Source organism: Pantherophis guttatus, chromosome 3 (genome assembly GCF_059756535.1).
Source record: "Pantherophis guttatus breed Tessera chromosome 3, ASM5975653v1, whole genome shotgun sequence".
Taxonomy (NCBI): Eukaryota; Metazoa; Chordata; class Lepidosauria; order Squamata; family Colubridae; genus Pantherophis; species Pantherophis guttatus.
Window position 1 is genome coordinate 176,983,793 of NC_142065.1, and position 17,362 is coordinate 177,001,154.

The 17,362-nt window shown below is 33.9% G+C and overlaps 1 protein-coding gene across 5 annotated transcripts in view; it reads right to left on the bottom strand.

Annotated features, from left to right (window-relative positions):
- ASPH (aspartate beta-hydroxylase) overlaps positions 1-15,879 on the bottom strand; it is a 106,036-nt gene extending 90,157 nt beyond the window's left edge. Inside the window, exon 1 of one of the 5 annotated variants that reach the window (XM_034429839.3) lies at positions 15,671-15,879. In XM_034429839.3, the coding sequence (XP_034285730.1) occupies positions 15,671-15,725 (55 nt within the window). In that variant the 5' untranslated portion in view covers positions 15,726-15,879. Of the gene's footprint in view, positions 1-1,849; positions 1,999-8,154; positions 8,215-15,670 lie in introns of those variants that run through there. The other 4 variants (XM_034429837.3, XM_087890614.1, XM_087890613.1 and 1 more) reach the window with 4 other exon arrangements.
- Between the last annotated feature and the right edge of the window lie 1,483 nt (positions 15,880-17,362).

A 17,362-nucleotide genomic window follows, 5' to 3' on the forward strand; every position in this document is an offset into this window, starting at 1 on the left:
ATCACTGTATTATTTTTGAGTAGCTTAAGGGGATTGGAAGCATGGTGTTCTAGTCATTCTTCTTTTTCCAGGGCCAACTGCAATCGATATTGATAAGGAAGAAATATAGTTCTAACCTGCTTTGTAAAGTCTCAGGGCTCCTGTCTCTCTCTCCCCTTCTCTCATTTTAATATTCACATGAATCCACTGTGGGAAGTCAGCTAACTACTATTAGTACACTGATGATACTCAGTTGAATATCTCTGCTATTGGCCAACCAAGGCACCAGGCCAGGTTATTTACAGAATTATCTATCTCTGGTTATTTCTGCCCATCCGACTAGTTACATAAGGTTCTCCTCTTTAAGAATCATTTAATGGTATCATTTGAGACATGCGTTTTTTGTTACAATGCTTGATGATCAGAATGAATTTCCCCTTTTTGTAGTTCAGATATCCTTTTGTAGAGCTGTGAAGACTTGAGTTTTCTCCCATATATTGGGACTAGATGGTACCTGAGCTCATCCTTTTGGAAAGATGAGTGACTTTTATTCCCTGCCTCAGCTATTTATATGTGAATTATTGTAGTTTTTAAGAGACTTGTATAATATTTTGAAAGCGATTTTAAATTTATTTTGGAAGCAATTTTTCTTCATTGAAAGTAACGTTATTGGCAATATAAACAACAAAAATAAATAACAAATAAATATAAATTATTTCCTCAACTTCTTTTCTTTTCTATTTTCTTTTTACTTTCATTGTCTCACCTACTGCTGAAAAATACTATTTATGTTTGTTCTTTCTAGAAAACACCGTTAATGACACAAGACTTGTACCAACTAATTTAAATGTTAAAACTATGCTTACTCCTAGTCTGGTTGGTGCCTCGGGTTTCTTTTTTTTAGGTCAGATACATATAATCCAGCATATAGTATTTCTAAACATATATTTATATTTCTTATGCTTTCAATCAGTTTAAAATATATTGGAATACTGCAGTTTCATAATGTCCCCTGCCTTTATTATTCACAGTAACATAAAGTATTCAATATTATAACTGTCAATAGAACACACTGAAGGGGAGAGAGAGAGAAAAAATTAGAGAGGAAGAGAGAGAGAGAGAGAGAGAGAACTGGTGTATCTTAAATATAAATATCTAAGTAAAATATGATTAGATTCATATAAATGAAAATATTTTCACATAATAGTCTCTGAACTGAACTATTTCTTTAGAAAATACTTTAGAAAAGTATTTCTAAAGATATCACAATTTCATATTTATTTTTAGAATAATGAAACCATTACTGTGATGGTCGTGCAAATTACTTAAGCCTTCATTTACTAGAAGACCAGTTTCTCTTTTGGTCTTCTCTTCGAAATCACACGAAAATCTCAATTTTTTTTACCCTGCCTTTAAATTTATCAAATGACATTTAACCAAGCCAGAAGTACTCATTAAAAACTATTTACGATTTAAACTAATTTCTCAGAGCTAAAACAAAATTACTATCTTTCACACTGATACTGCCAGGAATCAGAAAGTAGGTCAATGTCCAAACTTGGTATGCCTTTGCTTTCATCCACCACTTGTCTAAAGCAATACAATTATGCATTAACATCATGTCAAGAAATATATTTTAATTGCTTTAATTGTATGACATTGCTTCTGCTACAGTTTTATAATATTGTACCTTTGCTATTAAAACAATCTATGTTCAATCGCTGTATTTAAAGATTCCTAAAATCAAGTATCTCATGTTATGGGGGTGGTAACATTTCAAATTTTTAAACTTCAAAATTCCATTTAATTTTTAGATAACAGATTTTCAACTTGAAAATCATAAACACATTCAATTTTCCAAGATACATACCTGAATATTCAGCCATGGTATCAGATCCTTTTATCCATGAATAAAGTACACTTTAATATAAAACCAGTGTCCAAGATACAAACAGCAAAATTCACTCTCACTCTCTTGCGACAGCAGCAAAGGAAGATCTTTATGGCCAACTCAGCTAAACCCCGAAATTAGACCCGACTGCAAACTCTGCTCAAAAGCTATTTTTAGTACAGCCATCACAAGCTAAATGCTTTTATGTACCCATATTGAAACCCAGCGCTGACAGCAATCAGGTTTGCCCTCTCCTACTAACAAAGCATCCTGGGTAATAGGTTTTTTCTGTCTCATTTAATCTCTAAACATCAGCATACCAGAAAAGCAAAATGGAACAGATTTTTTTTTAAAAAAAAACGCATGCCTCAGCAACTAAAACCTAAGAACATCAAATCTTCTATACAAACTCAGACAAAAGTCCAGGTACAAAGCTTGTCTGTCCAATCTGGGCATCAGACAGTCATTCTTACCTGATGCTATTATTCAGCCATCCATGCAGTTGATTTTAAGTAACTTATTTATAAACTTGCAAACAACTGATTCAATTTCATGTTTAATTACAAGATGATATTGTTCTTAAGTAAATAAAATTTCCTTCAATAGCAGCACTGAACAACAACTAGCAATAAGTTAAAGCACAGTCTTCATTACAAAAAGTCCAATAATATGTCCATAACATTTCACAATATGTTAAAATTTAGAGATTGCTTTGTTACCAATTTGTCAAGTAAGAAAGAGACAGGAAGCTAAAATACATTTTAGTTACTATATACAAACCAAACTTTGAGTGAGAAATGCAATAGAGTATGAGCCAATCCTGTAACATTAAGCAATCTTCAGGCTGCTCCTTTAAGAATGATCTTTCCTTTCTCTTTCTAATTCTGCCTCTTGTTTCCCCCTCTAAAATGACATTAAGTACTTTACAACTACTGAATCTGGGCTGTTAAATTCCAGCCCAAATATTAAAGATTCAGCAATGCTGGAAGGTCTTCCAATTTGGATGGTCTTTATACTGAGTTCCAGAATATACCTTGCTTGCCTTAATGCTGTTATTAACCTAGGTTAGTACAGGTAGTCCTTGACTTATGACCAATTTTTTGTTGCTAAGCAACATAGTTGTTAAGTGACTTTTGCTCCATTTTACAACCTTTCTTGACACAGTTGTTAAGTGAATCATTATGGCTGTTAAGTTAGTTACACAGTTGTTAAGTGAATTCCGCTTCACCATTGACTTTGCTTGTCAGCAAGTCAAAAAGAGATCATATTGACCCTAGAACACTGCAACCGTCATAAATACATGCCAGTTGCCAAGCTTCCGAATTTGGTCATGTGTTCATGGAGAAGTTGCAACAGCTGTAAGTGTAGAAAATGGTCATATCACTTTTTTCAGTGCTGTTGTAACTTTGAATGGTCACTAAATGAATGGTTGTAAATTGAGAACTACCAGTAGCCATTCTTAATGTTACAACAAATAATAAAATACTTATGCATTTGATACAAATTAATGAACTCCTAAAACATAAACTGTACATTTAGATTTAGATTTAGACTGGGAAGTTATTTCAGAATATAGTACTGTAAGTCCTTAGTTCTTGGCGATATTTTGGGCAAATTCCCCAAAACAAAACAAAACTTTTAAAGTAATAGGGTACAGTGTCAGAAGAAAACATTAATAAACTTTAATAAATATGTATTTATTAGCTCTAAATAATTCAATTTTATTTTTTTTTTAATTTATATCACACCTTTATTATTGTCAAAGTATCCAGCTTTTCCAAGTATCCAGCTTTTCTTTCAAATAAGGGATTATTTTAAATTATTTGTATCTCAAGCAAATATTACTTGGATGAAAAGTTGAACAAATGTTGTTCAGTCAGTCATGATTCTCTGATCTGCAAATATCCCATTCCCTATTACTGCAAAGGAGAAATATAATTTTTCCACTTAGTAGCAGCATGATGATTTGCTGGCCAATTTGATAAACATAAAATATTACAACTTTAGGCTTTTTTAAAATTTAAATTGAACTGGTTTATTAAAGCAGCATTTATACTTCTAAATACTTAAAAGCGACAAGGAAAAATGTTAAATACATTTCCCAAAATGTATGTGTGGGGGAAGACTAACAAATGTCACTTGAATTTGAAGGTTTTCACCTTTTCCCTATCCCAGAGGAATAGTTCCTGATTAAAACTGATAGATTATTATGGCATTTTTGATAATCATTGACATGACAAGGAATACCATATACAAACACAGTCAGAAATCAGTAGTTAAATACTAGTCTTTCAACTATTTCACTGTTGTCAAACTCACACCGTCACATTGTCCTCACGTGATGTATTGCAATGTTTTTTGCCTTCATGGAGCTGGGATGGGCGTGGCCTGCACGTGACGCATCCGGCCCGCGGGCTGCCAGTTTGACATCCTTGAACTATTTTGTTCCATGTACATTACAGGTAGTGCTGCCTGATTTACTGATCACTGTAGCGACCTGCAATTACATCTCTAAGCGGCATGGTCATCTCGACATCAGTTTCAATTAGGTCATTAAACAAGTCAACACAGGTTAAGTGTGACATCCAGCGACTGTGACTTATGATTTCCTGTTGATTTCCCTACTGACTTTGCTTGTTGGAAGCTGTGAACATTGTAAATGATGATCATATGACTGTGGAAAGTTGCAACTGTTGTATATGCAAACCAAATGCCAAGTATCTCAATCATATGCTTACAGGGACGCTGCAATGACTGTAACTTTGAGGACCAGTTGTCTCATTTTTCAACACTGTTGAAACTCGTTAATAAGAAAGGACCACCTACACTCTCTTCCATTAGTACTCCCTGTACATTGGTCACATTAGCCTTAATTTGCTGCTGTTTTTCCTGGTCTATTCAATGAAACAGATTACAAATTGACTTTAGAAAGAAAGAATGACTCAGTGCCTCAATGCCACCAACTATGATATTTTTTTCATTTTTTGAAACTTGATTTTACTAAACAAGAAGAGTTAATAAGAGTAAGGGTAATAAGGCAATTGAATTAAAGCAGGGTAAAAATTGGTTTTATTATCATCAGTATTGGCTTACATAAATTAGATGATTTTAAAGGTTTACACAATTCTGAACTATAGGAAAAGTTTACGATCATCTGATAAATTAAAACTAAAGTTAAAACAATAATTTCAGAAATAAAATATTGATATTGTAACACAATTAAGACCAATAACACATACAGTTCCTTTCCAGAAGATGAACAGAGAAAGAATATCATTGAAAGATTAAAACTGAAGATAGATAATGCAAATTTGAAAGATTAACAATGAAGGAAGGTAATGCAAATGTGAAGTTACAGTATGGTAGTCTAGGCCAGGCATTTTCAAAATTGTCCAGTTGCAGAACTAGTTAGTTTTTGTTTTTTGTTTTAAAAATCCAAAACCTTTAATCAACTTTTCTGAAAAGTAGGAACACAGTTTTAAAACTCGTGTAGGGAAAAAAATTACAAAATAGGCACAGGAAAAAGTATGTTTTTCTCTTTATGTTTTTCTTCTGTATACTGTCTGGTTCTACAACATTATTTATGATATGCAAATATTCAAACACTTTAATTTTGTGGCACATCCTTGTTTATCTAAAGAATTTAGCATTTGCACCAATTAATATTCAACTATGTTTGAAAAGATATAACATGGATTTTGTCTTTTTCATTGTAGGCATTTTAGGTTATCTACCATGAATTTGCATTATTGATAGTTATATTTCTGAGAAAAAATGGTTATTGGTTTGAATTTTCTGGAAAAAGTCAATAAAATTTTTAAAACATAATGTTTTAGATGTAAAAATTATTTACTAAGACTATATTACTATTATTCTTCTCATCCTTCCTAGTACCTTTCTCCTCCCACTTATGACTATAACCTTGTTGATTGTATCTTTACGATTTATATTGTTTTGTTTCCTAGTATGATTTGATTGCTTATTAGTAACCTAAGTGCTGTACCTTATGATTCTTGATGAATATATTTTTTTCTTTTATGTACACAGAGAGCATATGCACCAAAGACAAATTCCTTGTGTGTCCAATCACACTTGGCCAATAAGAATTCTATTTTCTCCATTTTGAACTCATAAATATTAACAGGGCGTAAACCACAACTGCAACTGAACAAGCAAAACTCTTAACAGTACCTAGCATTAACTGAATTTTTGTCTACATTAAACATGACCTGATATCAATTTACAATATGAGCTAAATTGAATATTACATTATTTGAACTCACGATCTACCTGTAAGCCGAAATAATTTATTAACACAGCAAACCTATCCACTTAAATTCTTTCCTGTAACTAGTTGATAAATTTTAAAAGTATGTCCCAATATAGATGCTTAAAGAACCTTAAAATGACTTTTTTTTTAAAAAAAAAAAAGGCTTTTAAAAATGTTGTTTAATAATCTTTAAATAGTAACCATTTGATAAATAACTCCAAACTGAGTTGCTGATCTCAGTGCTGAAAATTCTGTGATCAAAATCTTTGTTTGAGGAGTGGTAACGAATGATCCACCTAAACATTGCATTATATACATTGTGTGGTTGAACCAGTTTGGTGTAATGGTTAAGGTACTGACCTAGAAACCAGGAGACTGTGGGTTTGAGTCCCACCTTAGGCATGGAAGCCAGATGGGTAATTCAGCCCAACTCACAGGGCAGTTGATATGGGAAAATTAGGAGAAGGAAGGAGTATTATGTATGTTTGCTGCCTTGAGTACTTTATTAAAAAGTAATAAAGATGAGATAAAAATAAATACAATTAAATTTGAAGAGTTGGCTATCTTACAATGCAATGCACTGTCTAGGTGTCCTCTGTATAAAAACAGAATCTATGAGGTTCCTGTGATTTATGGACCATTTTGTATCCCATTTAGTGGGTGGACATTAGTCACAACTCAGGTAAGTGCTAGTTATTATGGAGAGTGGCTGTTAATCAATGGGACAGGTAAGAAAGAGAAAGATTAATCTTAAATCTTAAATTAATCATTTATGCTTTAATACTTCTTTGTATCATCTATGTGGCTGAATGTTCCCAATAAAGATTTATATCTCTATCACACTTGAAAAATAAACAATAAATAATAATAATGTTGTTTCTTGTAAAATAGAAAAGTAGTTAATCCCATTTTATCACTATCCCAATTTTAATTACTTTTCCACTATTGCAATTTCTAGCTAATAACCTAAATTCCAAATCCTGCCTGGTCACTTATTTCCAAATACATGTTTAAGAGGAAAAAAATGTTGCACAAGCAGCGTTTTGCTTTGACTTTTGCCCAATATAAAGTCTGTCCAATCACATTAAAGTGCCTAATATATCATAGTGACCTTTTAATGACAAGAAAAAAAGCTTGTGCATATACTGAAGATGCAACATGCTTCATGAATGGATATTACTAAATCATCCTCCATCACCTAAATGAAGAAATTGTAAACTTTACTAGAGTGAAGTTCCTATAAGGAACATACATTTTAAGAAACATTTTAACACAGAGAAGAGCTTCAATTATAGTTTCAGATCTCAAATATGAACAATCAGCACATAACATAATTATAACTAAAATGAATACTTCTTAGAACAAAACTATATTGTTAGATGTTTCCTGAATTCAGAGAAAATGACCATTCTACAATCACACCACTCTTTAGTACTTTTTAAATTAGAAGCTAGAAGCATTTAAAAAACCAATTAGATGCTTAGCAATCCAAGCAATATAAATGAACAAGTTCATAATACAACTATTATAAGATAGCTTTAAAATGAAGAGATCACACAATAATTCTCTCCAGGGCTGAAAAATCAAATATAATTTGCTATTTTGAGTTTAAAACTAAGCTGATTGAAAATCTAAAAACGAATTAAAATTTATTTGTAAGCTTTTAATGTAAATAATAATAAAATTAAATTCAATAACATTTAAACACTATCAATTGCAGTTAAAATTAGCAAAGATAAAATTTACACATGAAACTCTTGAGAGCTGCTGTCAGTAGATAAACCAAAAATCTGATTTGACATAACACAGCTCTCTTCATAAAGTTATTCAACTTTTCCACAGCTAAAACTTCAAATTTCAAAACTGACATCTGTGAATCTGAAGGATTTTCCAGCCCTAGTTTTTTAAAAAAAAAATTACAACAAAATTAAAACAAAAGCTTTTCATGCAGCAAGTCAGCCTAGAAATGTGGTTACAAAATAAGTGCTGATACTCCAGTCTTATCACACTTTACCAGTTTATGATGTTCATCGGGAAACAATCACCTTGATGTAAGGAAAACTTCAATGCATAAAAAACCTACAATGAAGAATCCAACAAATGATGTTTAAGATGCAGCACTGTTTATAATTCTAATATTATAAAAATAAGAATAGGTATTACTTAGAACTGTCTCTAAAAGAAAAGTCAAAGAGCTATTTCAATTGCATAGTAGGCAATGCGGGGGGGCTTCTTTCTTCTGTCATATACTGCATTTCTTTATTTTATTGGTATGACTTTTACATCTTTATTCTTTATATATTGTAAGAAATCTTGATTTTAAGAACTCCAAACAAATATGTTTCTTTGATTACACTCCTTGTGAATGTATAACTATAGTCCCACTATGTGAAAAAAATAAACTGTTCTAAGAAGGCATCTATAATCATCTATCATTTGGCTTATATTTTCAAAACTGTGTTTAGAAATATACCTAAGCCATTATTAATTGAACTGAGGTTTATTGAATTAACAGTTTTTTCACACAGAACCACAAATTAGTGATATGTGATATATATACCGGTATATATAAAACAAAATTTATTTATCATAGTTATTGAATATATATATATATATATATATATATATATATATATATTTTCTGAGGTTTTCGCGGGTGTTTATATGTAGGTCTTTGGTTATTCGGGTTTTCTCCCTTGTCAAATTGGAAGTATCTTGGCGACACATATACACACACACACGCAGACAGAGATATATGCAGTAACTATGATAAATACATTTTGAAGTAGCACAATACCTAATCCTACCCTAATACCTAGGGTTAAAGTCGAGGTAGGCCTTCACTGCTACCTTTAAAAGCAGGATACAAAGCTATATAAAGTCAAGTAATAAAACTATGATGACAGGAAAAATTTAAGACTAAATATATTTGTTGTAACTATAAAGGTAGCCTGTTAATTTAAATTCACAAAATTTTCATATGCTCACTGATCTAGTTAGTCTGGTGCTATTCTCTATCCTTTTCAATGTGATGTCTTCTTCCCATCTAGTTTACTTTCTTGTTGCAAGTTTCTAGGAGGAAACTTATCATTTAAAGCCTTTTTTACCTTTTATACAATTGCTCAAGTTTTTCTGAACTTTTATCCAATTTTGCAATAAAAGAGATGGAAGCAAGAATTATTGACATTCAGAAAGGGCAGAGTTTGCTTTCCTTTTGTAAATAGTTCTTTATATAGGATTTGTTTCTGGTATACAATGGAAAGCTGAATGATAAAAAAAAGAAGACCATCAGTTTTAATAAGAGATTTACAATAATTTAACAGTAATCTATTCTAAAATCCATAGAGAATGGTAAATACAGATTTTTTTGCAAACTGCTTTGAAAGTCACTGTGGTCTTCAGGAAAAATATTTATTTGGTAATAATTTTATGTGGCCTTATTATAATATTGAATTAAATAAGTACAAATTCAACAAATAAATACAACTAGCAAATTACCGGAAGAATCCTTTTCTTGTACTGTGTAAAAATCTGCTTACTTATTGAGAACATATTCATAGTGGCTCTTGTTAGCAATGTTAGCAACAATGTAGGTAATTGGAACCAAAGAAAAGAATAGTTTCAATGGCTAAAATCAGGCATGCAAATGCTATCCAATAGTAGGCTTACTTTTATTTATTTGTATCCCACCTTTACTATTTTTATAAACAACCAAAGGCAATGAACATATCCAACGTATCTTCCTCCTCCTCCTTCTCCTCCTTTCCCCACAACAACCCTGTAAGGTGGGCTGGGCTGAAAGAGAGTGACTGGATCAGGGTCACCCAGTTAGCTTTCATTAAAGCAGGACTTGAACTCACAGACTCCCATTTTCTAGCCTGGTACCTTAACACTAGACCAAACTGACTGTCAATCTTATATCATGCCTTTTCTGAAAGACTCCCACAGAATGATCAAAAACTTTTAAACGGAAGTGTGGGGGACAGACTTTTATCTAGCAGAAAGTTTGAAGAGCAGCACTTTGAAAGTAACCTTGCCAATTTTACCTGCCCCTATTGCTTGCTTCACAATAGTAGGGAACTTTATGAACATGGCAAGAAGCAATCATCTCCCTCTTCTTTATTCTATTAAGAGAAACTTCTTTAAATCAAAGAGCACCAATGAACAGAATTGCAGTGGGAGCATCCCAGCCTATCTTGGTAGAAACATGAGAAAGACAAAGGTAAATTCTGTTTTCTTCCTACAAACTATTTTAAAGATTGATTTACTACAATTTTCTGGCTTTGCATTATACTCTAATAAGCGGGATTCTCAACGCATGGTAAGATAAACTATGAGTAAGGAGATTACCATTGAGTAATCTCTTGATACCACTGAGTACTATATGTACACACAGTCAAAATGGATGAGGAAATTACATACAAACTTGAATGTTCTGCAAGAGAGATTGCATTAAACTCCTCTTATTATGGCAAACCAATTTAAGGCTATACTTTGCACATATACTTCTTTCAAAACATGCATTCTAAATAAGTGAAAGATAAAATCTCCCTCAAGTCAAGCTTGATTATAATAATCTTAATGAAAATAATAGAATCATTTTACTAATTACTGAGAGAACACTATTAAGATTAGATTTGAAGTCCCAGTCACACAAAAAATTATTTGATAACAATTAGAAATCTGTAAAAGCTTCTAATGCAAAAAATGAGGAAAAGACATACTTTTAAATAAACCAGTAAAATTAAAGAAAAAAACGCTATCATCTCAAAATGCTTTCATCAACACATCATTAAAATATCATTAATATCTTACTTCCAACAAAATTAACATTCCCCACCCAGATTATACTAAGTAATATTTTGAGAACAAAATGTTTTTGCAATATTGTTTTGAAATTTTAAGAGCACTAATCTTATTCAGTAATTGGGGTGGAGAAATGGAAGAAGCCCCAACCTAAAAATGTTTGCTTAAAAACAGTTGACCTATTATCACTATCCAGTTTACTGCTTATTGTATAAAGAATATTCCATAGATTTCCATATACTCTGCATAAGTTTTGAAGGACAAAAATTTCCTTAGTAATAAAGATGAAGAAGCAGGTTTAAATGGAAGTAAGAGATATAAAACAATCTGGCCATGACTCATTCTCTTTTCGTCAGCAATTGACATGTAAACATTTTAGAAGAAATCTAAAGGATTGACCAAACTGAAGGAATAAAAGTACATTGGGAGCAAGGCAAGGGATGTAAGGTATTGGATATAAGATTTGCTTATTAAAAAAATTAATTAGAACAATAATCCTAAAGTTTATAAATGACAAAGGTAAAATGCAGAAAAAAAGAAAAATAAAGTAGTAGCTTCTGATTTTCTTTATAGCTTACAGGATAGATGTAACCCATGACTTACATTTTTCTGCAATTGTTTTTTTCTAATCATCAAAACCATGTATCATAATTTCACGTTTTTACATTTCACCAAAATGTCTATAAGGATTTCCTGTCACCATTAAACTTAATGTCTTTTTTCTAATCAAACTGTCAAATGATCACCTCAGCAAGTTCCATCAACTACACAATCCATTTCTCCATCGTGGGTAATGTTGAATGTTTCTACTTTTGTGTATATAATAATCTTGCTACAGTTATTATATGTAAAGACAATATATAAAGACAAAGACCCATGTTGCTTATCAATCAGACTAAATATAAAAGCTATGGGTGTCAACCGTATATTAATTTTTAAAATCGTTTGAATTAACATATGTAATCAAGTTCAAACTTTTCTGTGTTTTTGTATGAAAACCAAGAACCTCTTCTTTTTATTTCCAGCATAAATTGGAGTATCTTTATACATTCTAGACCCGTGATGGTGAACCTATGGCATGCGTGCCAGAAGTGTAATGCTCTGTGGGCATGCGCGCCATCGCCAGCTGGTCTTCTGGTTTCTGGCGCAACGGCCAGCTGGTCTTCGTGGGTGCTGGAGCACCAGAAAGCGGCCCAAAAGACTTCTGAAAAACAGGCCGTTTTCCGGGCCGTTTTCAAGGCCAAAAAACAGGCATGCACACGCTGGCCAGCTGGTCTTCGGGTTTCCAGTGCTCTGGCGTGCACTCATGCATGCACATTCCGGTTTGGGCACTTGGTGCCGAAAAGGTTCACACCCTAACTGCTCTAGACAATTTTTCTGGTGAAATATATCAATGATACATCATTTTATAAAACTACTCTTAAAGATTACAACATAATGTAAAATTCAGTTCTTTCAACTACACATTCCGCATTGATCCATTTGTGCACTGTAAGCATTTTTAGCCTATGCTATCATACATTTTTCCCTTGTGTTTGAATCTTTAAGAGACGTTTAGCAATAACATGTATATCATCTATTTGAAACTCAAGTCTTACAATGCTCAAACCCAAAACTTCTTTTATCTACTTTCTAGTAATTGTAGATAAGACTGTCACTGACAAAGGTAACCTTCTGCCTCCAGATCTTCTCTTGAATTTACTTTGCATTTTATATTTTCCTTGATAAAATTCTAATATGGCTAATAAGTTAACCATTTGTCTTTACTTATCATTTCTCTTCTATGAAATGCTTCTTGTCCTTAGAGCCACAAAGGTATTTTTCGAAACAACCTGGAATTATATCTGTTCCATTTTCTCAGTATGCAAATCTAACAAAATGGTTTTTAAAATCTACATTAAGCTTAGATTTATCATACCTTAAATATCCATACAACCCAAGCTCAGCCCATATCCCTCTAGCTCCAAAAGCCTTTTATTTCTTAGCAATATCCACTTTTTCAATCAAACCAAATAGCAAACTGCAAAGTATAATTTCAAATCATATAAATTAAATCCTCCTTTTTCATTTGCATCTTACAATAGCTTTTATTTAACTTGTGGGTTTTTTCTACCTCCACACAAGTATACTTATATCTTTCTTACACTGTTTAATTGATATATTAGTTGTCATAATGGTTATTGTCTGAAATAAAAATAACATTCTAGGTGAAACATTCATATTAATCACAGGAATTCAACCCAATAATGACAGTTGTAATTTCTCTCAACTTAACACATATATTTTAACTTTATGTCATATCTTTATGACATAACTTTATGTCATATCTTAATTTTATGTCATAACATAATTATTTTAAAATAACAATTCATATTTGTCTAGAAGTATTTTATCTTCTTCTAGATCTTGAATTTATTAATTCTGTTTGTTCTTTTATTGTCTTTTTTTGTTAATCTCTTTGTCTTTTGTTTGCTAATCTTGAAGCCTGCTAAACCACTAAATTGATTGTTTTCCCATCAATACTTCAATTCCCTTTAAAATATATTGCAAAATGAGCATCAAATCACCTGCAAAAGTTTTTGCCTTCTCCCTTTTTAAAATCTTTACTCCCACAATTCTGTTATTTTGTCTTATATCGCCATTAAAAATTTCAAGAACTAAAATAAACTGAAGAGGAGACAGTGGGCAGCCCTGCCTTGTATTCTACATGGTATTATTAGATCTCCATTAACAATAATTTGTGGAGGGGGAGTTGGGACACAAATCAACTTTACCCATTCTATTAAATACTCTCTAGAATTCATATCTTCCAAAATAGAAAAGTCCAATTCAAATTGTTAAAGTTTTTCTCTGAATTTAAAAACCTTAATTCAGCTTGTTATTCATTATATTGTTCCAAATATTTTAGAATATCTAGCACAGTTCTGACTGTGTTTTAGCTGTATTTTAGGTAAAAACCTACAATGTTCTATATGAATAAATTCTCACAAAATTATTTTCAATCTATCAGCTAAGATTGTTAACTTATTACCATTCAATAATGATATTGGATTACATTTTCTTATTAAAGTCAAATTAGTGCTATATCATCCTCTTTCCAAGTCTGTGGCATCTTTCTTCCCTGTAAAGTAGAATTCATTATATTTTGTAGAAATGAATCAGTTCATGCTGAAAACATATATAATAAGAACCCAATGGTCTATCTGATCCAGGTACTTTTTCTGGTTTAATATTTTTATAATTTCAGAAGCTTCGATCACTGCTATATAGGTCCATTAATAGGCTTTGTTTAATTCTTAATCCTTAATACATTTTGTTTTTTAAATATTCATCTATTTTCTTCAAAGGAATTTCATTTTCTTTAGATAAATTTAGCTTTTTGCATTTGTCTTAGTTCCTCCAGGTACAAAGTGTAACAAGCTTTGATTATTGAAAAATGGAAACAAAGTTTCTGAACATTTCATACATAGTTCAAAACATCTAGAATGAAAGTCAGAGAGGCTAAGATAATTGTAACAGTATTGAACTATATTTTAATAATACAACTGAAGCAACCCAGTAATTTGCATTTTCAGCATAATGCACAGAGTATGCTCTTGAAGGGCAAAAATACCCATTTAAAGCTCTATTGGCCTCAGCTACAATTTGAATAAAATTCCATGGTGATTTAAGGAAGCCACTGATAACTCAGTAAAAAAAAAAAAAAACTATGGTGGGAAAGAGAAAGTTGACACATAATATCCACTATTGGATTAACTTCCATCAAACCTGTAAAACAGCCCTTTCAGATCACATTAAAGGTTAAGATAACCAACACAAGCTTAATTCCTGATGAGAACCTGTGGTTTTCTTGCAAACAATACAGAAGCAGGTCATCCCTAAATCTTTGGGAATGTTTTTCAACCTCTCTCTCCTGCTTACATGCCTACTGTTTAGGATTTACATGTTTCCCATGCAAATCCTAAACAGATCCATCCCAGCTTGGTTTCCAAACACAAACAAGATCAGCCAGCAGAACTGCCATAGCACGTTTTTAATCTTTAAAATGTGAAATACCACGGTAGTCTTGCAACGGGAATCTACATAAATCCTTTTGAAAATAAATTCCCCTTGTGTGCCCTTTTTAAAAGATTTGGCCACCAGATAAACCCACCATTGCACAACCTTCCCCTGAAACCTCCCCACACAGGTGTGACCCGAGTGCATCGGGGAGGAAGAAACGAGGCGAAACTCCTCCCTGGTGTTGTCTCTCTTTTGTGTGCATTTAGGGAGGAGGTCAAAGTAGAAGGGTAAGGTGCTCTTTCAAAATCTGTAGCTAAAACGCTGCAGGCAATGAAATCCTAGAGCCCATTGTGCTTCCCCCCCCCCTTTCCTTCTGCAATTGTAGCTCCTGTCCCACTTCATTTTCCCTTTGGGCAGAGGAGCAAAATTCAGCCGACTGGGGGAAGAGGAGGATGAAAAGGACAACCAAAGCGCCAATTTCGAAATCGTGGCGCAAGCAAAAAAAAACCCTGCGGGTCTCTGAAGGGGCGACCAGATATGGGACCCCCCCCCCCAAATAGTCTCGGCTTTGCCAAACCATCAGGTCTCCAGCAGCAGAGAGAAGAAAGATGGGGGACGCTGGTCTTCGCCCCCCACCTCCACCTCCATCCCCATCCCCAAATCCCCCCTCCCCCGGTCCCATTCAGCTGCTATTGAGGCCCAGCGAACCGGCTGTTACTGACCTCTCCGGGCTCCGGGGCTGGGACTGCCGCTTTTGGGGCTCCTGCGCGGAGCCATATCTCCTCCTGTCAGGTAACAACGTTGCCTGGGAGTGCAGGAGCCAAGAGTTGGGCGGGGCCGACACGAGGGTGAGGATGACAATACTAACCTGAAGGAGCTCCGCCCCGCGCGTTAGGCTGACCCGGCGGCCACGTGAACCAAGCCCTCTGATGACACAAGATTGGCAGCCAGGCTCAACCAATGGCGAGGCAGAGATGGAAAAGCCGACCGGAACCTCATTGGTGAATGGAGAAAACGTCGAGGACGTTAAAAGTTCGCCTTTGGGGCGTTGTCGATAGCCGCCGGGAGCGTCAATCGCCTGGAACGTGGCACTGGGGAAAGTGGAGTGCGGGGTGGAGGAAAGAAGCCTGGCTTTGGGTCGATTGTCACGAAGCTGCGGCTGTTTGGGCGATCCGTGCTTGTTGCAAAGAGAAAGAAAGCAGAGTTGCTATTGCTGCAGCATCCTATTTTACTCTCTTTTCAACGGCACTTTGATTTAATCGATTCCAAAGCTTTGCGTGCAGCTACTGGGACAGCTTTCTGCTCTTCCGAGGACCCAGGACAACTAACAAAATTAAAATAAATCTGAAAGTGGAAAACGTGCGCTTAACATCACGTAAAACCTAATTGGGAATAAATGCTTGGCGAAAGAGGAGTTTTTGCAGATTTTCCTAACGCTTTGCATTTTGTCAAGAGATGCAAAACCTGAGGCGCTGTGGTCTCTAGCTGGAAACAGCACAGAAGGGCTTCTCTGCCACGCCATAAAATATGTCTCTTAAAAGGAGATGGAGGATTTTGAAAAGAGCTTTCTTCTTCCTTTAACTAACAGGAACCCAGGGCAGATTATTAGTGTCAGCCTTAGTTTACTTTGCACCAGTTACAGCTTTCAGATTCTTCAAAATACCAGTTGTGGAGAGTTTTACCTTCTGTCCCGGTCTGTAAATCAGAAAAGACTACAGGTAGTCCTTGATTTACAACAATTTGTTTAGTGACCATTCAAAGTTATAGCAGCACTGAAAAAAGTGACATGTCTGTTTGTCACACTTATGAATGATGCAGCATCGCCATAGTCATGTGCTTTACATTCAAATGATTGACAACTGACTCACATTTATGATGGTTGCATTGTCCCGGGGTCACGCAATCCCTTTTGTGACCTTCTGACAAGTAAAGTCAATGGGGAAGGCATTCACTTTACAACCAGGTTACTAATTTAACAATTGCAGTGATTCACTTAACAAATGCAGCAAGGAAAGTCAAAAACTCACTTAAATTTTTCACTTAGCAACCTAAATGTTGGGTTCCATTGTAGTTGTAAGTTGAAGACTACTGTATTTCAATTTAACTTTCTCCTTCCTGACTTGAACAACATAGGGAAACAAGTTTAAGATGATCTTCCAACAAACCTGGGTAAAGAAAAGATACTTTAATTGCTGTTTGACTTGAAGTCTCAGCTGAATGACGTACACATTAGCCTTAGTGTGCCATCCAATATGAGATCTTGAGTCAAATAGCAATTAAGTTGACTTTACCTAAATGTTAGTTGGAAAGATTGCTTGTGATATGATGTAACTATGGCCATGTAAATGCATATTCAAACAGATACCCTCTTGATTCACTTAGATGCAGACTCAAGAATATGAGGGAAACCTTGA